The sequence below is a fragment of the Leiobunum rupestre genome, chromosome 2 (assembly GCF_980474605.1).
Source record: "Leiobunum rupestre chromosome 2, qqLeiRupe1.1.hap1, whole genome shotgun sequence".
Taxonomy (NCBI): Eukaryota; Metazoa; Arthropoda; class Arachnida; order Opiliones; family Sclerosomatidae; genus Leiobunum; species Leiobunum rupestre.
This window is the reverse complement of record NC_143385.1, coordinates 66,964,221-66,989,392: the sequence shown is the minus strand read 5'-3', so window position 1 is coordinate 66,989,392 and position 25,172 is coordinate 66,964,221. Positions and strand designations below refer to the sequence as shown.

General features: G+C 35.4%; 1 protein-coding gene across 1 annotated transcript; it reads right to left on the bottom strand.

Moving 5' to 3' along the window:
• Positions 1 to 3,328: 3,328 nt before the first annotated feature.
• Positions 3,329 to 24,877, bottom strand: LOC149958838 (uncharacterized). Its single transcript, XM_090165059.1, has 6 exons — positions 24,730 to 24,877; positions 23,698 to 23,758; positions 16,916 to 17,091; positions 14,689 to 14,992; positions 8,271 to 8,419; positions 3,329 to 3,723 (listed from the first exon to the last, which is right to left on the bottom strand). Exons 1-6 carry the CDS (start codon positions 24,778 to 24,780, stop codon positions 3,394 to 3,396), a joined length of 1,071 nt encoding a protein of 356 aa, XP_090021185.1. The 5' UTR covers positions 24,781 to 24,877; the 3' UTR covers positions 3,329 to 3,393.
• Positions 24,878 to 25,172: the final 295 nt, after the last annotated feature.

Genomic DNA, 25,172 nt, shown 5'->3' with positions numbered 1-25,172 from the left:
TATTCGATAGCGAAAACTGCAGCGACGCCACCTATCTACACTGCGCGTAACTATTGATCAGATATTAATGGCGGGCCAGGTTACGCGTTATGTTAGATCATTTAGATATAACATTTACGTTTTAACGGCGAATTAATTAGTGTTTTCTTGATAAGAAGGATTGAATGTCTAGTTTACAGACAAAATGTAAATGTTCTACTTATTTACTGTCATTAAGGTTTGAAGTCGTCTTTTAATTACTTAAAACATTATTAGAGTGAGCCTTCGTTGTGACGTATTTAATTCTAAAATGCAGTAGGCCTTAATGGAAAATATATATTAGTAGGCTAATAGTAAATAACGTCACTATTTGATCTAGTCCCGGATAACTCGCTTAACTTCACTATTGGTGTTAGCGAGGGCATGACTAATTTTAAAGGTGTCTAGTGGAAGTCTAAGTCTAAGTTTAAATTTAAATACTAAATCAGAAGAGTACGGTTGAGAATTGCCAAATTATTTATTGAGATGAAATATATTTCATTATAGATTTTTTCGCAAAATAAAAGGCGCCCTTTTAGAATTTTTAATTATTCTAATTAATTACCATGTTTTCTTTTAATATATTTTTTTTATTGGCTAAGAGCAATTAATTTACAGTGGAAAAATATTTGAAAGTAATCGACGAATAACATATTATTGAACCAGTAATAAATAACAAAGAATAATATCACAAGAGAACAAAATCATTGGAGTTATTAGATAAACTAGAGTTTTTAGTTCCAAAATGAGAATCCTTGACCACGTGATTACATTATAAGCAAATTTGTTCTACAAGTATGTCCCCAAGATTAAATTTAATAATGGGAGAGGGCGGTTTTAATTTTAAAAATCAAATCATATCGTAGAAAACTGAAATTATTCTTTATGTAAATTTCTTTGTCCATTCAAGTTTTCCACCAATTGATTTAAAATTTGATTAGCCCGAGCATGTAATTAAGCATTAGTGAGTTGAAACGGGGGATCCTGTTCGCTTGTGCCATCTCGTTCTTCTACCATTGCCTCGGGCATTTCCACACCCTTGTCAAGGTAGAAATTGTACAAGATGACACAAGCGAATACAAATTTGCAAATCTTAAATCTGGGGCATACAGAAAATTGCCTCCGTAATCACTCAATGATCCTTGATACTGTGGATCTCTCACCCATGTGGCGATGATCATTGGCCGTCATCCACTGTATACTTCCAGTCACGTAAAAATGCAAGCAAATGAGTATCTATAGAAAATAACAATGATTAGAAGTGGCAACATATGAGCATTAAAGAGCAACAAAAGGTAGGAAAATGTTAAAAGACCAAATTATTTTACAATGTTTTACACTCGGTTATTTTCCATATGCAAATTTTTTAACCTCCGATGGTATATCTCCCAAAAACTGACCCTATACCACAAATTTTCTCTGGTTTTGTTTTGCACCCCTAGCTCACGAAAGGGGTGAGGTATCTTCCTTCCCAGATATTTTCTTCAACCTTTGCCCAATCGCTTTTCTTACTCATTTACTACTCAAAAACTAAGCCTAGATAAAATATCAGTTTTGAGTATGAAAGAGTACGATTAAAATATGTATTCCAAAAGGTTGTACAAAGAGTTAACAAAAGTGTTTGTCATATAACCGGTGTTAAAGCACATAATAGTAGTTAAAAAAATTTACATAGTGATAAAAAAATATATTCCTACCTGGGAAGCTGCAAATACTGATCTCAATGTTTCATGGTCAAGGTCGGGCCTTGGCTCTTTCAAAAGTTTAATGAGTACCCTTTTTGGAAGTCGATAATTTGCTAAAACCTCTGTCTGACCAAAGGGTCTGGTCTCTCGTGATAAATCCTCTATTTCCAACTGGTTCAACAACGTTTATTCCCTCAGCTCTTCGCATCGCGAGCAGAGCGACCAACTCCAACATTTTTGTTATCAATATTTCGCGTCGTTTACGTCTTTACGAGACCTCCAGAACACTCGTAACTTTACGAGACCTCCAGAGCACTCGTAACTTTACGAGACCTCCAGAGCACTCGTAACTTTACGAGACCTCCAGAGCACTCGTAACTTTACGAGACCTCCAGAGCACTCGTAACTTTACGAGACCTCCAGAGCACTCGTAACTTTACGAGACCTCCAGAGCACTCGTAACTTTACGAGACCTCCAGAGCACTCGTAACTTTACCCCGACTCTTCGGTAAAGCCACCAGTTATTGCATACTGCGACCCCTTAAGGCAGAAATGTATATACCGGTGCTCTAAGCGTATCAACAGCCTACTACATCGGTGATCTCATCAGATTGCCATACGCCAGCGTCCACAAGCCCGGACGGACAGGTGACAAATCCAGCAAGGGTAGTAGTACCCTACTACTGATGGTCTCACCCTCAACGCGAGTCACTCATCCCGACAAAAGGCGCAGCAATGGGGCGACCATTTCCCACTTCGCACACAGCTGCGGGAATAAGATCGGATGCTATAGCAACTCCAGCCGACACCCTTCAGAAAGAGCTTCTAAAGGGAAACGACGGTCGCACAGCGGCCTAAGTAACCCAGCACAGCTGGCACCGGACACACGGTATTGCCACAAAAGACCGAGAAACAGGACCACTGCGCCTCATACGGAGACCCGCCGCCCCACAGCAGACTACCCTATCCTCCGAGGCGGCTAGCTTGCCTGGACCCTCTCCGTTAGCCTGAGCCGAAACTCAGTTTCCAGCCCATACCTAACTGAAGTCGGAGGTGGAGATAGGACTATTTGATCAGAGCTAAGATCTCCCAGTGCACCACCGCCCGCATGGGTTACAAGAGCCGGACCCCGACTCCCCATTAAGGGCCAAACTTCCCCCTAAAACTATAAAATCAACCCGGTATCTCATTGGTTCAATTAAACTGACGTCTTCAGACGTGATCGCAGCGCACGCCGATGACGTATTTCCTTCCCCTCCCTTCGTGTCAGGGCAGAATTTGATCCTGACGCCCGAATTTCACATTTCTGTCACCAGGTTTAAAGGAAGCTTTAGATGATTGGCGCTAGTTACGTTAAAAAGAAGCCCTAACGTGTTTTAGCATAAATTTTCGACCAAGTTCATACTCCCTTTAATATATCTTCGTTTAAGAAAGCTGGTGCCATCTGGTAACGCTTCGAGTATTTAAAAAACGACCTCTAATGGCGTATCTCTTGAGAAATAACCTACCCGCGAGACAAAAATGTGACGGCTTATAGTTCTTTAAATGGTAAATTGCCATTAGAGGGTTTCAGAAAAGTCGGCCATGACGCTATTAATTGTAAATTAAATTTTACAAAAACCAACTCAGAATGAACCTTACTTTAATACGCGTATAATTTACGTCTCAAATTACATCTTTTGCAAAATATTTAATTCTGTCTGACAAATTTAAACAACAAGTCCGTCATTCGCCTTTGGTTGACAGCTTGGATGGCCAGAACGTTGTTGTCGGACAGTTGCTTGACCTTCTGCACGACCATCATTCCGTTGGTGTAGATGCCCTCCGTTTCGACCGTGGCGTTGAACACCTCGGCGTTGTCGACCATTTTGGGGTCGACGACCACGAAGGCCGCCAAGAGGTCGCAGATTTCGAAGCCCTTGTTTTCCCACTTCTTGAACGTGTTGGCGCTTTCAGTCGTGTACGCCTTGAACATTTTGCCGAACCGAGTCTTGTAACTGGCAGCCGTGTCGTACGCTTTCTAAATTCATAACAATTACATAGTTAATAATTAAAACGACGTATATTACTCTAAACTAGGGTAATAATTATTAATCAATTAAGAGTTAATATTTGATAATTAACAATCAACTGTTCTTAATAAACAATTAGCTTTAATTTATTCACAATTGACTATAATTATTTAACAATGAACTATAATTATTTAACAATGAACTATAATTAACTAACAATGAACTATAATTAACTAACAATGAACTATAATTAACTAACAATTAATGATAATTAACTAACAATGAACTATAATTATTTAACAATGAACTATAATTAACTAACAATGAACTATAATTAACTAACAATGAACTATAATTAACTAACAATTAATTATAATTAACTAACAATGAACTATAATTATTTAACAATGAACTATAATTAACTAACAATAAACTATAATTAACTAACAATTAATTATAATTAACTAACAATAAACTATAATTAACTAACAATTAATTATAATTAACTAACAATGAACTATAATTAACTAACAATGAACTATAATTAACTAACAATGAACTATAATCAACTAACAATGAACTATAATCAACTAAAAGTGAACTATAATCAACTAACAATGAACTATAATCAACTAACAATGAACTATAATCAACTAACAATGAACTATAATCAACTAACAATGAACTATAATTAACTAAAAATGAAATATAATCAACTAACAATGAACTATAATTAACTAAAAATGAAATATAATTAACTATCAATGAACTATTGTGGCGTCTTCTACCGCAGTTTCTCGAAAGCAAAGAAAATTTTGTTTTGTTAAATGGAAACTACACACTTAAACGTAGTAGATGGCGGGTCAGTCATCGCGTTTGCGCCAGACAATATTACTGAAGTAGTACATTATAATAATTTCCCAAACGGGAAGCATTTTCCTTACATGCGCCATTTCTATTTCATTAATAAACGTTAAAACCCACAATTCCCTAATATAAAAACTTCGTGCATGGAAAACGCCTCCAAATTTCCGGATAATTTTAGAAATGCTGGCTCATTTACAGTGGTTTGGCCATTGGAGCCCCCCCCCCCTCCCTTTAATTACGCAATAAAGTTAAAAAATAAAAATGTGTAAGACTTTTTTTTCGTAATTAAAGTTGTAATTTATATTTTCATTCGTTTGATTTTATACGCAACAAGCCAAAATAATTTTTTAACTTTTATCGAATTATTATACTTTAAGTGCGATTTCTATTGAACCTTTAACGTTCTGGATATTTTCTTCCGACAACACGGAAGATGGCGCTACAAAACACTAGGGGACTTTCCAGCTACTATTTAACGGTGCGCGACGCGTACTCGCTGACGGGTGATAATAGAGATGTTAAGCAAAGCGCTCTAGAAGTTTAAACAACAATGTTGGGAGTACCTCGACGTTCTTGAAAAATGTTCTTTAAAATCGCTTTCAGTTTCCCCGGATAACGCAATCAAGTACGTTTGCAATCGAATTTTAACAAATTGCACAGCTTTCGTTAACTGAGGGTACACGAAGAATTGAAAATGTCGTTTGAACAATACTAAAACAGGCGTTATGTATAATGGGTATGAGTTTTGTTGAAATACAATTATTCGTTTCTTCGTGTGCCCGGGTGTACCGCAAATGTCTCTCTTTGTATACTTGTTACCAGGGCTGTCGTTACTAGGCTACTAGCAAAGATAATATAACTACGTACCCTAGATTCGAAATCACGGCGTTTCTCTATAGCGCGTTTTCTCGTGAGGCTTTTACTGACAATTGTGAGTTCCCGCCGGAAGTCGGAAAAATCGGGCTCCATATCAGGGTGAGAAATGAGGAATTTCAATAGATAACCCAAGATTATATTACTCACCTTTAGTTTTCTTTCTTTTTAGAGCTACAGGCATGATCCATTATTGTTTTAAAACAATATAACGCAAAAATATCTGGTATCTTGAAAACCGCCAGTCAAAAACCACGGCGCAACTTTCACTAAAACTTTACGTTTTAACTAGATGTCGGTAGCCCTGCCAGCTCCATGGAGGCAGTTTTTTCCGACTTCCGCCGCGAACTCAAGCCTGCGTTTACGTGCAAGCATGGACACTGTAGCTGAAAACTATTCGTGAGTTCTGAACCGTTCAACCAGTCCCCATGCGCACTATTCGGCAAAAAAAATTCTAGAACTACCCAAATGCAAACTATTCGCAGACAAGAACCTCTTGTTGAACCGTTCGGAACCGTTCTAAATAGCTGAAAACTATTCGTGAGTTCTGAACCGTTCAACCAGTCCCCATGCGCACTATTCGGCAAAAAAATTCTAGAACTACCCAAATGCAAACTATTCGCAGACAAGAACCTCTTGTTGAACCGTTAGGAACCGTTCTAAATGGTACCTGCTCAAGAGCAAGTACTGGCCGGAACTCAAGGTTGAAATCTCTAAAATTCGTCTGCATATCGGGCTGCGTACGTCAAATCGTACGAATCACAACTATTCGTCCAAAAGTTCTGAACTATCCAGAACTTTTGCGTGACGTCACAGCTTAGTCCTAAGCCGTTCTCTTAACGGTTCAGAACTCACGAATAGTTTTCAGCTAATGGTACCTGCTCAAGAGTAAGTACTGGCCGGAACTCAAGGTTGAAATCTCTAAAATTCGTCTGCACATCGGGCTGCGTACGTCAAATCGTACGAATCACAACTATTCGTCCAAAAGTTCTGAACTATCCAGAACTTTTGCGTGACGTCACAGCTTAGTCCTAAGCCGTTCTATTAACGGTTCAGAACTCACGAATAGTTTTCAGCTATTGACGGATTTTAAAATGACGTTTTAGCGCGCGACACTACAGGTACATGTCTTGGGCACACAACCTTCTTTGCGTGCTTTTTTGACCATAACATGTAGAGGTATTTTCACGCGCAAAATGAATTTTAAAAGCCGTCAATTGTGTCCATGGTGCAAGGAGCTTGATTTCGAATCTAGGGTACGTATTATTACAAGTCATACTTATTTTGCCAAATTCGTCTTAATTGTACAAGGCCTAGGCGTGTTTCAATTCAAACTAGTATTTACGCCTTTTAACAAGTACGCTGTTAGATAAATATTAAGTTGTCGTAACTCTGTCTCGATTGTTGAGTTGGAAAATTATAATTATCATACGTATTATTACAAGTCATACTTATTTTGCCAAATTCGTCTTAATTGTACAAGGCCTAGGCGTGTTTCAATTCAAACTAGTATTTACGCCTTTTAACAAGTACGCTGTTAGATAAATATTAAGTTGTCGTAACTCTGTCTCGATTGTTGAGTTGGAAACTTATAATTATCAGTATTGGTATTTCTGGAAAATTATCGCACATTTCTTTTTGACGCTAAATTTTAATTAATGCGTTGAATTTAAATGATTTTTTTTAAAGCACTACAGGAGTTTTATTTCAGGGGAAAAAACAAAATGCCTATTTTCATTATTAGGTAAATACAAGCCTTGGTCATAATAAAGCTACAACACATTTGTTAATTTCAACTTTCATTCAAAGATATGTTTCTTAAAGTAATTATATTTTACTATCTACAATCATTTAAATTACTCTATTTATTAATTGAAACCGCTCTCTATAAACTATTGACATGTTTATAGAAGATATTAACGTAACAAAAGTTAAAAATCGTTGACAAGTACAGGAAATCTTCACTTATGTTGCTATACCAATTTTTTCTCCACATTTGTTATCTTTACCTTGCGTTGATGCCTCGAGGCAGTACTCCCAAATGGGTTAAGAGATTTTTTGTCACAATTACTTAAAAAATTAAGGCATAACCTTATAAGAAGGACTGTCAGGCCTAAGTTTTCCCAAAGACTATGAAAGGTTTTTAGTCTTTGGTTTTCTCCTCTATAACATAAATCACCTTGTTTAAATCCATAATATCACAATTAATCACTACACTACCCTCTTCCATGTAAAAGCAAGGCCAAGTCTCCCAGAGTAGGCAACCTAGGCAACATCAGATATTATAGCAGACGATTCAGACCGCTTTACCGCGTATGAATACTACAAGCAGTAAATCGCTGTAATTCTACGCGTAGCTCAACAACGAAATAGGGCGAAACTTACATATCACGCGATTTTGGGCTATTTTCTTACTTCCCCCCATTATCCACATCTAATATCATTCTTTTTAAGTAGAAGGTATATAAATGAATAATAAAATTTAAATCGTTCGTGGGTTTTTAAAAAAAATTAAAAATTATCGTACATTATCGAAATAATGGCACGATATCGTACGACATGAAAATTATAGTACGCCCTAAAAATGTCGATGAAATTATCGCAGTGCGATAATAATCGTACGTCTGGCAACGCTGCAAACGGGAAAGTAAAATGTACACATGACTCCTGACGTTGTTGTTCAAACTTCTAGAATGCTCTGCTTAACCTCTCCAATAAAAAGATCTGCAGTTGCAAATATTTTTGGGAATTTTCTAGAGGTGGGCTTGGACGAACTTTAGCAGCGGGGGAATGCAGTGGTAGAAATTTTTCTTACCCAAGGAATGGAGTAGTCTTGACACGTTTCCCACGGATAGACCTCGGTGATTTTATTGTTTTGAGTCAAGACAATTTGCGCCGCTAGGGGATCCATGGCGAAGTTGAACTCTCCAGCCGAGGGTCTGTCGTGGAAGGCGTTTCCACGTCCTAACAAGAAAAAAGTTGGTCGAAAGGCAATTATAGTCCCGCGCTTAAAAACGTGCTTAGCGGTGATTAACCAAATTTAATATTTAGAAACATTTAAAATTACAAGCCTTACGTAGAAAGAATTAGCTTTTTCATTTAACGCATAGTCACCTAGCGGCCAACGCGAGAAGCTTACTTAGCTTCGTTCGCTACACAGGTGCTTTCTACTTTAAAATGTCAAACCCTCTGCTTAGCAGACGAAAATCCTGTAGTTAATGAGTTTCTCGTATTGGCCGCTACGTGGCTTCATGCAAACTAAAAAGGCTAATAGGAGGGCGTTGGTTGGAAACTTGGGATTGGGATCTACGTGCTCCCAACAAGCTGCGTACTGGAAAACCAACATATAGAGGTTCTATTTCAGTGCTTTTATCTATAATAGATGGCGCCAATTTAAAGCTTTCAACCTATTCAGGGCTGATACTTAGTCACTTTTTTAACTAATTTGATAAGTTTTCTCTACAAAAATAATTTTCAGAGTGAAATTTCATAGGGAACGTTACTAATAATCTAGCAAAACTTGTTGATTTAACTCAAATATATCATAACTCTATTTTTAAATAGGATATTTTCCCTTCAAGGTCGGTTATCTTATTTCTACCCCTATAATTTAATTACCAATATGAATAAGAAAATATAAGAAAACACTACTTTTAAGAAAAAGAAAGTTACTATTACAAATGCTGTGAGTTTTACTTTAATACACTGTTTATTTTTAGTGACGTTTTGATCACTATTTAGTCACTTTTTGGTCACTATTTTCAAAGTGGCTAGTCACTATTTGTACTGAAATTTAGTCTAACTCGGAGTATCAGCACTGACTATTTTAACCTTGGCTTTACGTAAAAGCTTTGATTTCGGGGAGTGCGAAATGGCAAGATCTGATCGTGACAATTAAGAATTAAAACTTTTTCTGGTTAGTGCCAAATCTAATTTTTCCCCCCATCTTGCAAAGAAATACACGCTACGACACATGGAGCTTGGGGTCACGAAACCTGATTCTCGGCAGCGCATCCAGGAAGGCAAAGCAATTCAGGATCGTAAAAGAGCAAATAGAAGCTACCGTAAGTTGGCGAGGAATAAATGTAAATCTCCTCAAGCTGTCCAAGAGAGAATTCGCGTCTGGAAGGTTCATTCCTATTCCATAAGCACAGTGTGAAACCTCTGGTTGCCTCCAAAATCAAGGAGATAAATGCAAAAACGGAGCTAAATATTAAGACTGCGGAGAATTTGGCTGCAAAAAAATCTGGAAACTATTTAAAGATGACAAATTCATTTCTAGAAAGCCAGTGGAATCTTTGAAGGATGATGCTGAAAATGGTATCTCCGATAGAGAAGCCATTACGAAGCGTATAGAACAATACGTAGCCAAGAAAGAAAATACTTTAACAAGGAGACATCCAGAGGTGTTTCTCCCATTCGAGGGTTATCTTGAAAGCTCCTAAAGGAAAAAGTTTCAATGCACATTCATTTTGCCATGGCAACCGAAAATGTTTTTCACGACTCAAGTTTAAACTTTCTCTACGTAAAATGGCATGGCAAAATCACGGAGTGTAAACCCTTACGATTTGACCGAATTTTTATTGATTTTGCCCACTTTTATCAATTTTACCCAATTGTTTTGCCAAAATTTTAATTTTTTAATTTTTGGAAATATTAAAGGGCCCTTACAATCCGTGATTTCGCCATGCTATTTTACGTAGAGAAAGTTTAAACTTGAGTTGTTAAAAACATTTTTGGTTAGCATGGCAAAACGAACAAAAAAGGTACATGAAGGTCTACTTAACCCCCGATTAGAAATACCTCGGGATGTCTCCTTGGAAGTCAACTTCACGCCTCTCTAGCTACGCTACCACAAAAAGCGATAAATCATACCGACCACAATCATATTACTGACCCCGAAGAAATTCTAACGGAGCCTATTTCGCTGGAGGAGCTAAACGCTACAATTAAATGCCTTCCTCTTGGTAGGGCGGTGGGTGAAGATCAAATCTCAAACGAAATATTACGGGTCCTTCCCGTCGCCTCTCGTATGGCTCTTTGTATACTCTTCAATGACATCCTGGTATCAAATTCAATCCCCGAATCCTGGTAGGCTACTGAAATTGATTTTTAAAGGAGGAGGGAAAGATCCGGAAGAACTAAACGGCCATAGACCAATTGCCATCTCGCAATGCTTGTCCAAGCTGTTTCTAACTATTTTGAAGGCTCGGTTAGTCAGTGTAGTGGATGGAAATGTCATTCTAGGTGAACTTAAAAATGGTTTCAGCAAGGATCGTCGAGGGCTGGACAATATTTTCACACTTACGCAGCTGATAGAAATAGCTCGTGTGAAAAAGAGGTCACTGTATGTCGCTTTCTTGAACCTAAGGAAGGCTTATGACAGTGTGAACCGAGAAATTCTCTGGAACACCCTACTCCATCTTGGCACACCTTCGAGGTTCGTCGACCATCCATTTATATCTCAAAAGATTACCGTTATTGGTTCGGTGATATTTCGATGACTTGGATAAGGTCAACGGTGGGATTGAAGCAAGGATGTCCGATGTCCCCGGTCCTTGTCACCCTGTACTTGGAACCGCTCGATCGTCGCCTCTCACGGTCGGGTCCGGGATTTCAACTTCAACACCCGTCTTACTCTGAGTCTCTGACATTTCGCGCAATTTCCCTGGGCTGTTTTTTGCGGATGATTTGAACACGATCTTAGAGACTCTCGAAGACCTCCAAAACCTCCTGAACAACTGCGGAAACTTCGCGATGGACCAAGGGCTAGAATTTGGTAGTGACAAATGCAAGATTCTCCAGTTCTCCGGCGACACTGACACTGCCAACCAGTCACTGACAATGTGAGTCTTCAAGGTTCGACTATCCAATTCGCTACACAGATTGAATATCTAGGAGTTTTGTTCTGTACCGGTCAATTGGACGCTGGGCAACTGGTCGCCGGACTATTCGTTGCCTATAGGTGAAGTCGTCATCGGACAACTCGTCGTCGGTCATTTAGTCGCTTATCAGTAGGTCATTTTGTCGCTATCAAGTTGATAGTAGATTGAAGGAGCAACTTTAAATGTTCCGTCCATAAACCAACATGGGGAAGTTTTCAGAAAATTCAGATTCTCTGTCGTGCCAAAAATGAGAATTCTATTTACTTCTTTTGACCCGGAATCGTACAGCAAGAATCCATAATGGCCAAAAATATGTTTTCCGCGCTGCGAACAAATTACGAGGATACTCGTCTCTTCAGAATTAAAATCCATCTTTGCGGTAAAAAAAATTCGTATTTCTTTGTATATACCTAAGCCGTTTAAAAAAATAAATTGTAGTTTAGGCCGTTTAAAAAAAATATAATATACTTATTAATATTTTTAAAGTGCGACGAAATGACCTACTGATACGTGACTAAATGACCGACGACGACTTCACCTAGGCTACGAATAGTCCGACGACGACTTCACCTGGGCGACGAATAGTCCGACGACGACTTCACCTAGGCGACGAATAGTCCGACGACGACTTCACCTGGGCGACGAATAGTCCGACGACGACTTCACCTGGGCGACGAATAGTCCGACGACGACTTCACCTGGGCGACGAATAGTCCGATGACGACTTCACCTAGGCGACGAATAGTCCGACGACGACTTCACCTGGGCGACGAATAGTCCGACGACGACTTCACCTGGGCGACGAATAGTCCGACGACGACTTCACCTGGGCGACGAATAGTCCGACGACGACTTCACCTGGGCGACGAATAGTCCGACGACGACTTCACCTGGGAGACGAATAGTCCGACGACGACTTCACCTAGGCGACGAATAGTCCGACGACGACTTCACCTAGGCGACGAATAGTCCGACGACGACTTCACCTAGGCGACGAATAGTCCGACGACGACTTCACCTAGGCGACGAATAGTCCGACGACGACTTCACCTAGGCGACGAATAGTCCGACGACCACTTCACCTAGGCGACGAATAGTCCGACGGCGACTTCACCTAGGCGACGAATAGTCCGACGACCACTTCACCTAGGCGACGAATAGTCCGACGACGACTTCACCTAGGCGACGAATAGTCCGACGACGACTTATCCGGCCCAGCGACCACTTAACCTAGACCGAGGCTGATTATCTAGAGCTTCATGAAGCTAAAGTTCGGCCGTCTCCAGGGTGCGATGAAACATAAGGCTCCCATTCTTACAATCCGTACATCGTCCCTCGTACAATTTGGAAGTCCGTCACCGTGCCTAGCCTTACTTACGCAAACGAAGTTATTTGTTTCAAGGAACCAACAAATCGGCCACTTGAACCAGAGCGATTCTCCTTCGGCAAGGCTGTGGTAGGCTGAAACTTCATGACGGCGAAGGCGGCGATAAAGGGAGAATTGGCCTGCTCCACCTTTGCAGCACGTGAAGCTCGAAGTAAATGGGTTTACCTCGGGCGGCTAATACACATGCCATGGAATCATACCGCGAGCAAAGTCTACAGTTATTTAAGAGCGATGTGCCATCCGACATCCTGCATCAAAAGAGTGGAAGCTATGGATCGTGCTTATGGGTATGGTCGACGGCTGTGTGGACCAAAGTTGTGGAGAAAGAGGTACGGTAAAACTAAAATACGAAATGGCGTCAAGGCCTCGACAAGCATCCTAGTATCGCCTTGAACAGCAGAAAGGAAGATGCGGAACTGGATAAGTCGGACGATTGGTGGACATATATGTTGGGCTTGGGATCGGGGTCTGCGGAGTGGAGGGATATGGTGGTAACTAACAAGGAGACATCCCGAAGTGTAACCCACCGATTTTGTTCAAACTCGGGGGATTGGTAGACCTTCATGTAACTTGAAAAACCCTGAAGGGAAATGTCTCCATAGGCAACCGTTTTGCCATGGCAACCAAAAATGTTTTTGACAACACAAAATAGAAATTTTCAGATTGAAAAAAACATGGGAATCTGATCAATTTTAAGTAAAAAAATTAAATTTTTGAAAATGCTAAAAATAGAAAATATAAATATAAAAATAATAAAAAAGTTCGAATTTGATTAAAATTTTTACAGGGGGTACCCTTGAAATTGATCAGATTCCCATGTTATATTCAGTAGGAAAATTTCCATTTTGTGTTGTTAAAAACATTTTTAGTTGCCATGGCAAAACGTTTGCCTATGGAGACATTTCCCTTCAGGGTTTTTCAAGTTGCATGAAGGTCTACCAAACATCCGAGTTTGATCAAAATCGGTGTGTTACACCTCGGATAGTGTAAGTGAATAAAAATTCTTTTTATTTGAGGAAATTGAGCGTCTATAATAGAACCATTTTTTCAATGAAAGATAAGCCAGGCTCAAATGACATTGCATCTGCTGTTTACTACTATCAGAAGAAAATAGGGGGAAGTACGCTTCTAGTCAGCTTTGGAAAGGCGTCACTTTTCACGAATTTTCGCGCCAAAACGGTTTGGCGGGAAATCGCGGATGAATACATCGTTTAAAAAATCAATTTTTCTTAAATAGAACAATTGTAACATAATGTCCTTCTCATTCTCTGCTAATTGAGCTAAGGCGTATTTGCTTTCGTCGTTTATAGCCGAGTTGAATCAAAACAAAAGTGGAACTACTTTTTCAGTTTGGTTTATTATGCGTAAAAAGGCATTTTCGTGGGTCACACGACGACTTCTATGGCTCAAAGCTACAGATACGTACTTCCCCTATTTTCTTCTGCTACTATTTGCTAGATGTTGACAGTTCGAAAGAGCATGATACTGTGGTGCTATATAGCGATACATGCAGTGGACAAATCAGAAATAAAAACTATGCTGGTATGGTTATATACTTTCTCTCGCGATCAACTACCATCACAGAGGTACACCAGACGTTTATGAGTCGGGCCATAGTTTTATGGAATGCGACTCTATGCATTCTTGCATAGAACGTAAAGTACATAAAACCGAAATTTACATTCTATCAGATTACGCCAAGCTTGTTAAAACAGTAAAATAGTAAACTTAAACATGATTTAAAGTCCCTGCTGCTTGGTTTAGCGTTGGTTGCAGCCTACTTCCAGGGGCTAGTAGGCCACACTTTGAAGCTCTCTGGCGCTCTTTTAACTCCTCGTAGGAAAATGGGGGAAAAAACAGGCATACTTCTCAACTCACCCCCTACAACTCCTTAAAATGTTTGCATCACCTTTTGAAGCACCCTGTATAGATTCCCGTTACAGTAGAATACAGGTAATTACCGTAGATATTTCCCCCCATAAGGAAGACTCGTTTGGTCTTCGAGAGGAAAGTGGGGTCCTTTTGTTGGGCCAAAGCCAAGTTGGTCAACGGTCCGAAGGCGTAGATGGACACTTGTCCGGGGTGGGCGTTTACGTATTGTACCATGGCTTCGTGGGATTTCATATTTCTGTTGTAGTCTTTAGTTCCGGCCGTGTAGAAGGCGGAAGCTCCCCCGATGCCGTCAGCGCCGAAGGCTTCGAAACCCGGGATCTTGGTGTAAGGAGGAACCATCGGTTTCTCAGCTCCCAGGTAAATTTTCGCATCCTATCCAGATAATGGGATGACTTTTAATTACAGTATAATAACTATCATTTATTGCTTTCCACTTAGGGATAATGACTATGTTGAGGCTAGGGCCAACAAACGCAGCACCCCACGCAAGGGGAACGCAACCCGTCAAAATTCGTGCATTTTCTCGCGTACAGTTTTCATTGGTTAGAAGCTTTAGCGCCTGCTGCCGTCGGAAGGGGAAAATACGGAAATTAGTAATAGTAATAACCAGCTAGGCTAATACCCAAGGCACCACCTTACGCCTAAGTCATCGAGCGACTTTTGAAGCCATTAATTCAGGTGGCCGGGTTAAAATGCGAAGGAGGGTGGTGGCAAGCCCGTCATGCCACGCGAGCCAACAGCTCCCTACACTATCTATTAACGTTAACCTCAACAAGTTTTTATGGAAGGGGAAACTGAAGAACTCGAGGGAAAACCCCTTAAACCAGTGGGGAGAAAACTTGCCCTAAATGTTCGTCCAATGAAATTTGTACAGAACAATGCGTTAGCGTGTTTAAAGGCTAGCTGCGTTCTCCTTGTGTTTGTTGCTCCTATATGTTGAGGGCGTGCCCCCCCCCCCCCCTCAGCACCATTGTGCGCTCTACTGGCGTGGAGAGACTACAGTTTTTGGCAAAAAAATGAGATACCGAGCTGATGTGATTTTCTGCTGACTATTAGATATTAAGGGGGATTGGCAGCAACGCTAAAAATCGTTCCAATATAAGCCTTCTTCTAGACTTTAAATCAATTCGCGACCGAAAACTATCGCTACGCCCCCTTTAGTTCGCAATTGAAACCTAGATAGGAAGCGGCTTAAGCAGACGCTATTAGTTTTTCCTCGTCGTTATTCGTTAATTTGACTTTGTAAATTAACTAATGATAATTGCATTTTAAAATAATTTTTACATCGTTTGCTTATATATTTTCTTTTATTCGATTGTAACATGTGGGACAGTTCAGTCCTCTCGTCCATCTGATTAATCAGGGCGAGATATGTGCCACGGCCACGCTAACGAGGGGATACGTGGGGACAGGGGTGGGGACACCCGTGGCGGAAGTATTTCGACCACCCGTTGGGGGATTGGTGGTCGTCCTCACACGGCTATCCACAAACTCTGCCTCCCTTCTGGGATTACAGGAGTACGCCACTACTCCCGGGTTGCTTATATTATCAAAAGATTATTTAAGAAAACACGTTCTTAATACTTTTTAATTTGTCTGTAGCGGACGCTAGATCGTAAACTCAACCTCGGAGAAGATAGCGCCGTTACGCCATCTAGACTCGTTTCGGTCGCGAAAACCTTCTTGATAATTTTTATGCAGCTCTAATGCTCTATGCGAGAATACATTCAAGTATGTGAGAACAAGGTGATTTTATGGAGCGGTCAGTGTCTCAAGCGTAGAATGGGGCTGTTCACAAATGACGTAACGCACTAAGGGGGGGGAGGGTGGATCATACAAGCTTACTAAATGTTACAAGGGCTGGGTCACTCAGATATGCTACAGGGGTTGGGTCACTCAGATATGCTACATGGGCTGGGTCACTCAGAGTTACTACAGGGGCTGGGTCACTCAGATATGCTACAGGGGTTGGGTCACTCAGATATGTGACGTCACATCATCAATCTATATCTAACTATAAATGATGAATTATTTTAAAAAGTGCATTAGCAACCGTTTCAACATGGTCATCCTCCCGACAGTAGAAATAAATTAATTGTGGATCAAACTTAACAAAGGTCAAATCGACCACTCATTCAAACATGGTTCAACGGATTTTTATAAAACTTTAACCACGTAGGCAATAAACGAAATGATTATCAAATTTCAAACTTTGATGAAAATTATTTAGTGGTTGTGCAAATAGAACCTTAAAATATGCGAAAAGGTAGAAACGTCCAAAATGCGGTTTGTTACCAAATTCAAGAATTCTGCGAGCCTCAAAGCGTTGGGGCCGGTGACGTCCAATCCAACGTTGCCGTACGTGACACTAAGAATCTTTATCTTTATTCCCTCTTTCATGGTCAGTACCATGGTTCCGATGACGTCATCGGCGCAAAAGTCTGCGTCAACGATCGCCAATTCTTCTTTATCTGAAATAGATTCGTTTTAGGCCAGGCGCCCACTGCTCTTCGTAACATCTCTGTCCTAGCTTCCACAAGCCTTTGCTTCGTAACGGAGACAACGCCTCGTGGAAGGCAGGGCGGATACGAAACGGAGAGCCAGTGGGCGCCTAGCCTAAGTCGCACGTCCCAAGACGTCACCGATGCTTTAATCCATAGGTAAAAAACTGCACAAAATCACTCCAATAACCAAAGCTACTGGCAGTGGACGTTATTCAGTAGATGCATAAGTAACGTAATAAAATAAGTATGAGAGGAAACAACACTGGTTAAATGCCCATTCGTAAGTTGTGATGGTTAATATTTTTTTTAAAAGATTGAATCTTCATGGATTTAAAAAAATTGTTAATTTTAACAGTTGTTAAAATAAACCATCTTTTGAGCATCGAAAATAATTTCACAGTGTATGATTAGTTAGCTCATTTTTATGACGATTTATTAAAGGGAATATAACCACAGGTATTTGGTGTGGAACACCAACGCTTGCAGCTCTGGCCGCTCTTGCCTTTGGGTTTTAAAATGTTTGGCGCCACTGTACAGGGACATTTGAAAAATTGAAGGGGTCTTCCGTAAAGATTGCTTTGCAGGTTATATTCCCTTTAATTTAGTTCTTAAATTCTAAAAAAAAGTAAATTACTCTTTGAAATTGACTATTTTAAAATTCGACACAAAAATTTACTATTTTAAAATTCAACACAAAAATTGACTATTTTAAAATTCAAGACAAAAATTGACTATTTTAAAATTCAAGACAAAAATTGACTATTTTAAAATTCAAGACAAAAATTGACTATTTTCAAATTCGACAGAAAAATTGACTATTTTAAAATTCGACAGAAAAATTTACTATTTTAAAATTCGACACAAAAATTGACTATTTTAAAATTCGACAGAAAAATTGACTATTTTAAAATTCAAGTCAAAAATTGACTATTTTAAAATTCGACACAAAAATTGACTATTTTAAAATTCAAGACAAAAATTGACTATTTTAAAATTCGACAGAAAAATTGACTATTTTAAAATTCGACACAAAAATTGACTATTTTAAAATTCGACACAAAAATTGACTATTTTAAAATTCGACACAAAAATTTACTATTTTAAAATTCAAAAAGAAAATTGACTATTTTAAAATTCAACACAAAAATTGACTATTTTAAAATTCAAAAAGAAAATTGACTATTTTAAAATTTAAAAGAAAATTGACTATTTTAAAATTTAAAAGAAAATTGACTATTTTAAAATTCGACACAAAAATTGACTATTTTAAAATTCGACACAAAAATTGACTATTTTAAAATTCAAAAAGAAAATTGACTATTTTAAAATTTAAAAGAAAATTGACTATTTTAAAATTCAAAAAGAAAATTTACTATTTTAAAATTCAAAAAGGAAATTGACTATTTTAAAATTCAAAAAGAAAATTGACTATTTTAAAATTCAAAAAGAAAATTGACTATTTTAAAATTTCAAACTAAATTGGTTATTTAACAATTCCAAACGACAATTGCCTATTTTAAATTTGAAACGATAATTGTTTAATTTAAATTCGAAAAAAAATGTGCTATTTTAGCATTCGAAAAAATTATTGCACTATTTGAAAAGCGAATTGGCACATTTCTAGATAATCCAAAACGGCAATTTTTTTTTATGTAGGTTTATTTTATTCAGATAAAATTTACAAAAAAATATAGAAAAGATAACCTGTCATGGTCATTTTCCGCCTAGTTTATTCCTTTAATTATGGTTTGGCATGCGTCGGTCGTAACCGTTGCATTACCATTCTTTTCAAAACACCGCCATGCTATATCACCAATTTATTTATGCGAACGAAACAACTTAAATTTATAGTCATCAAATACAAAACAATAACCACCCTTATTACTGGCTATTAATTTAAAATCCATTTAAGCACGTCTACCGCTTACCGATAAATAATATTCATATATAGATTAAAATGAAAATGTGTCCTAAAAACATACCTAAAAAAATTGTTATACAAATTATTGTGCCGTTTTGGGTTATAAAGTAGTGTGACGTTTTGGGCTACTAATGTTCCGTTTCAAGGCATCCCCAAAGAAATGTACTATTTGAAAATTAGAAAAGAAAATGTACTATTTGAAAATTAGAAAAGTAAATGTACTATTTGAAAATTAGAAAAGTAAATGTACTATTTGAAAATTAGAAAAGAAAATGTACTATTTGAAAATTAGAAAAGAAAATGTACTATTTGAAAATTAGAAAAGAAAATGTACTATTTGAAAATTAGAAAAGTAAATGTACTATTTGAAAATTAGAAAAGTAAATGTACTATTTGAAAATTAGAAAAGTAAATGTACTATTTGAAAATTAGAAAAGAAAATGTACTATTTGAAAATTAGAAAAGAAAATGTACTATTTGAAAATTAGAAAAGAAAATGTACTATTTGAAAATTAGAAAAGAAAATGTACTATTTGAAAATTAGAAAAGTAAATGTACTATTTGAAAATTAGAAAAGAAAATGTACTATTTGAAAATTAGAAAAGAAAATGTACTATTTGAAAATTAGAAAAGTAAATGTACTATTTGAAAATTAGAAAAGTAAATGTACTATTTGAAAATTAGAAAAGAAAATGTACTATTTGAAAATTAGAAAAGTAAATGTACTATTTGAAAATTAGAAAAGAAAATGTACTATTTGAAAATTAGAAAAGTAAATGTACTATTTGAAAATTAGAAAAGAAAATGTACTATTTGAAAATTAGAAAAGTAAATGTACTATTTGAAAATTAGAAAAGTAAATGTACTATTTGAAAATTAGAAAAGTAAATGTACTATTTGAAAATTAGAAAAGTAAATGTACTATTTGAAAATTAGAAAAGAAAATGTACTATTTGAAAATTAGAAAAGAAAATGTACTATTTGAAAATTAGAAAAGTAAATGTACTATTTGAAAATTAGAAAAGAAAATGTACTATTTGAAAATTAGAAAAGTAAATGTACTATTTGAAAATTAGAAAAGAAAATGTACTATTTGAAAATTAGAAAAGAAAATGTACTATTTGAAAATTAGAAAAGTAAATGTACTATTTGAAAATTAGAAAAGAAAATGTACTATTTGAAAATTAGAAAAGAAAATGTACTATTTGAAAATTAGAAAAGAAAATGTACTATTTGAAAATTAGAAAAGTAAATGTACTATTTGAAAATTAGAAAAGTAAATGTACTATTTGAAAATTAGAAAAGAAAATGTACTATTTGAAAATTAGAAAAGTAAATGTACTATTTGAAAATTAGAAAAGAAAATGTACTATTTGAAAATTAGAAAAGAAAATGTACTATTTGAAAATTAGAAAAGTAAATGTACTATTTGAAAATTAGAAAAGAAAATGTACTATTTGAAAATTAGAAAAGAAAATGTACTATTTGAAAATTAGAAAAGAAAATGTACTATTTGAAAATTAGAAAAGTAAATGTACTATTTGAAAATTAGAAAAGTAAATGTACTATTTGAAAATTAGAAAAGAAAATGTACTATTTGAAAATTAGAAAAGTAAATGTACTATTTGAAAATTAGAAAAGAAAATGTACTATTTGAAAATTAGAAAAGAAAATGTACTATTTGAAAATTAGAAAAGAAAATGTACTATTTGAAAATTAGAAAAGAAAATGTACTATTTGAAAATTAGAAAAGTAAATGTACTATTTGAAAATTAGAAAAGAAAATGTACTATTTGAAAATTAGAAAAGAAAATGTACTATTTGAAAATTAGAAAAGTAAATGTACTATTTGAAAATTAGAAAAGAAAATGTACTATTTGAAAATTAGAAAAGTAAATGTACTATTTGAAAATTAGAAAAGAAAATGTACTATTTGAAAATTAGAAAAGAAAATGTACTATTTGAAAATTAGAAAAGAAAATGTACTATTTGAAAATTAGAAAAGAAAATGTACTATTTGAAAATTAGAAAAGTAAATGTACTATTTGAAAATTAGAAAAGAAAATGTACTATTTGAAAATTAGAAAAGTAAATGTACTATTTGAAAATTAGAAAAGAAAATGTACTATTTGAAAATTAGAAAAGTAAATGTACTATTTGAAAATTAGAAAAGAAAATGTACTATTTGAAAATTAGAAAAGTAAATGTACTATTTGAAAATTAGAAAAGAAAATGTACTATTTGAAAATTAGAAAAGTAAATGTACTATTTGAAAATTAGAAAAGAAAATGTACTATTTGAAAATTAGAAAAGTAAATGTACTATTTGAAAATTAGAAAAGTAAATGTACTATTTGAAAATTAGAAAAGAAAATGTACTATTTGAAAATTAGAAAATAAAATGCACTATTTGAAAATTAGAAAAGAAAATGTAGTATTTGAAAATTTGAAACGATGGTAAACTAGTTTCAATTCCGTGGTGTTGGAACAAGGGTTGGCAAGAGTTTCAAGCAACATAGTCACAGTTATCATGCATACCTGTAGATGGCGTTCAATAAACTAAAATCGTAAAATAAGCAGATACTTCTGATCACCTTGCCGTTCGGTCCGATTGCTTATCGTGACGTAAAGGTTGCTGATCCAAATAGAACGCCAGAACGTTGAAAAGAATTCAACAACGACCCTTTTACTAACCGTATGAAAAAACCTGCTCGTCGAAAAGGTCACAATTCGAAGAATCAAAAATTGTTCCACAGCTGTTACAACGAACCCAGTAAATATTTTTTCACTGCCATGTTGCATATCAAATAATCCTAATTTTATTTTTTATAATTCACACTAACAATTTAGTACTTGTTTTTCTTATTTAAATACCACTATGATTAGTTTTCAAGAGGTAAATCAATAAATAAATTGGTTTCAATTTTGAAAAGACGCGAAAAACTTTGTTTTATTTTTGGTCATTGTTGGAGTTACTTACGGTAAATTAAAATTATTTACCTTTGACAAAACGATTTTTAAAAACAATATCGAGCTTTCTTTAAATATGTTTTTGTTAATTATTAAATTTATCTTTTGAGCTCAATTACTATTAAGTTGACGAAAATTAATTTAAATTTAAAATTTTTATTTTGTACCATTTTGTACCATTTTGTACCATTAGCTCAGTCTAAAAATTACCATAAGAGTTCAAGAAACTTTCAAGGGAGTGGTGTGGGGGGGGTGAAGTCCATTTAAAATACGTCATTCGGTCGTCGATCGTCGCATTTACAAAGTTACACTCTGACGACGTTTCAGTGACGTTTTTTGCATTGACCCCTCACACCTCCCTTGAAAGTCCCTTTAAGACAAAATTTGAGTTACCATAAAATTCGAGTGACGAAAAATTTAAAGTAACGATAAAATATTTAAATTTCGTAGTTTACATACTTTTATTTATTTAAATTTCAATGTTAACATACTTTTATTTATTTAAGTTTCAAAGTTAACATACTTTTATTTATTTAAATTTCAAAGTTAACATACTAATATTTATTTTATTTAAATTTCAAAGTTAACATACTAGTATTTATTTATTTAAATTTCATAGTTTACATAATAATATTTTATTAATAATACACAACACAACAAAGTGCTTCGAAAATAGTTAATTTTAATTAAATACTTTTATGTTAACATCAATGGCCTACTATTTATTTTATGTTAGAATTTCTTGATTTATTGAAAAGAATTGCAAGATTTTTATCTCACGGCGCAGCTGTTTAGAACTAGACCACACTTCCATGTGCATTTCATTCCTATAAATACTGCTATCCTAACATTAGAGGGCTCCTCACGATTATTTTCTTTAAATTATAGGAACTTAACACCGAAAATATAGAAGTTTATAGGTAAAATATCATGAAAAAATAGGATTATATATAGGAACCATAAATTTTAAAATTGTTAATTTGCAATCATGTAACAAATTTTTAGTTGTGTATGTAACAACAGCTCACCATTTTAAAATTAAATGAAATTATAATATTATGATTTTATTTTCATTAAAAAAATTTTAGTTTATTATATATTTTAAATTATTTAGGAACATCTTTCTCATAAAAACCATTGTAACAAAAGTCAAATATTTTATAACTTTAATTTCTTTCTATCACGTTTAATATGTACTTCAAATTTTACTTATTTGTTTCAAAATTAAAATAGGAAAAAAAAAATAGTGTTTTGGCTTTTTTGAAAAATCATATTCAATAAGAATGCCATAACGCCGCTTACATTATTATTATTATTATTATTATTATTATTATTATTATTATTATTATTATTATCATGTAAGAATCTCGCCAAGTGATTTTTTAAAGATTTCGTATAAGTGAAGGTGTTTATTACATTTCCCATAAGCGTTTCAGCAGCTATCTAATAACATTTTTTTTTAAATTATAGGGATTTTTGAAAAATAGGAATAATTTGAAATTTATAGGAATTATAGGTACTCTGGGAACGCTGACATTAAATACTATGAAATGAGTAATAATATTTTGTCTTGAATTTAATTCAAGAGGAAAAAGCATGATATTTTGCAGGTAATATAAAAATTTTAGTTGAATTGAATTTTCTTATAACGATATAATTTTTATAAAATCTTATTTTACTTACTATTTTTGCCATGAGAAAACTGATCCAGAAATTCCGAAATAAAGGCGTTCGACAAATTAATCTGAAAAAGATAATAATTTAAAAAAAGTGATCGACCAATTGATCTTAAAAATATTAATTTAAAAGAACGCGTTTGACAAATTAATCCGAAAACGATAATTATTTAAAAAACGCGTTTGACAAATTGATCTGAAAAGAATAGAATGCACCGATTTGGGTACAGCCGATATATCGGCTATTCGTGGCCGATAATATCGGCTTATATTAACAAAGTTATCTATCATAACAGTAGTGCATATGATCAAATCATTGTAAAAGACGGTTCAGTGCACTATCATACCATTTTATTCTCATTTTTCATAAAAAAAATGTTTGCAAGAGCATATCCAAATTTGTTTTTTTTTGTTTTTTTCATTTTACGTGATACATATTTTCTATCACAAATCGAATATCGTTGTTTTATTATTTGTTTCAACTCGTAACCCCTGTCTAAAAAAGGTATGATCTAGATTCTGAAGTCTGGCGTCCGCGGCGCGGCCAATCAAATCAAATATTATCATTAGTTAGTTAATCGAGCATTTTATTATTTTTAAATGCTTTTCAGAAAATATTTTCTAATACCGATATTAGAAATATAGGACAATGCATCCCTAGAAAAGATATTATTTTAAACCGTTCGACAAATTGATCTGAAAAAGATAATAATTTAAATCGTTCGACAAATTGATCTGAAAAAGACATTAATTTAAAACCGTTCGACAAATTGATCCGAAAAAGATATTAATTTAAATACGTTCGACAAATTGATCTGAAAAAGATATTATTTTAACCCGTTCGACAAATTGATCTGAAAAAGATATTAATTTAAACCCGTTCGATAAATTGATCCGAAAAAGATATTAATTTAAACCGTTCGACAAATTGATCTGAAAAATAATTTTATTAAAAAAACGAGTTCGGCAACTTAATATGAAAAGGCTGATAATTTTAAAAAAACGCGTTCGACAAATAGATGAAAAAAATATTACTTACGAATGTAAAGGCGAGGAAACAAATGTTGAGTCCCCTCATAGCGATGTACATGCTCAGTTTTAGAATAAGCTTATTAAGTGAGTTTGTCGCTAGCTTATATACCGTTGGATTGACATTGAATTCCTATTCACGGAATGTTCCGCCTGTCATTTGAACTTCGCGTCAGCCTGTTTTGAACGCTCCCTGGCGGAAAGAGGTTGGTTACAAACGGAGATATGTTTTGAAATACACTTACTCTAGGTCCACCGTTGTCATGGCGACGGCAGGGGACATTTGAAATAAATAATACCAACGTGGAATCGGTGCAAAAAATATATCGTTTGTGGCAAGAATGTAATTATACCAAAAGTAGCGTAAGACCCAAAAGTGTATCAGCTGTACTTTCGCGCCTATTAAAATTTCTAGTGAGACCTAGTCTCACTATAGACTACATAACCTACTAG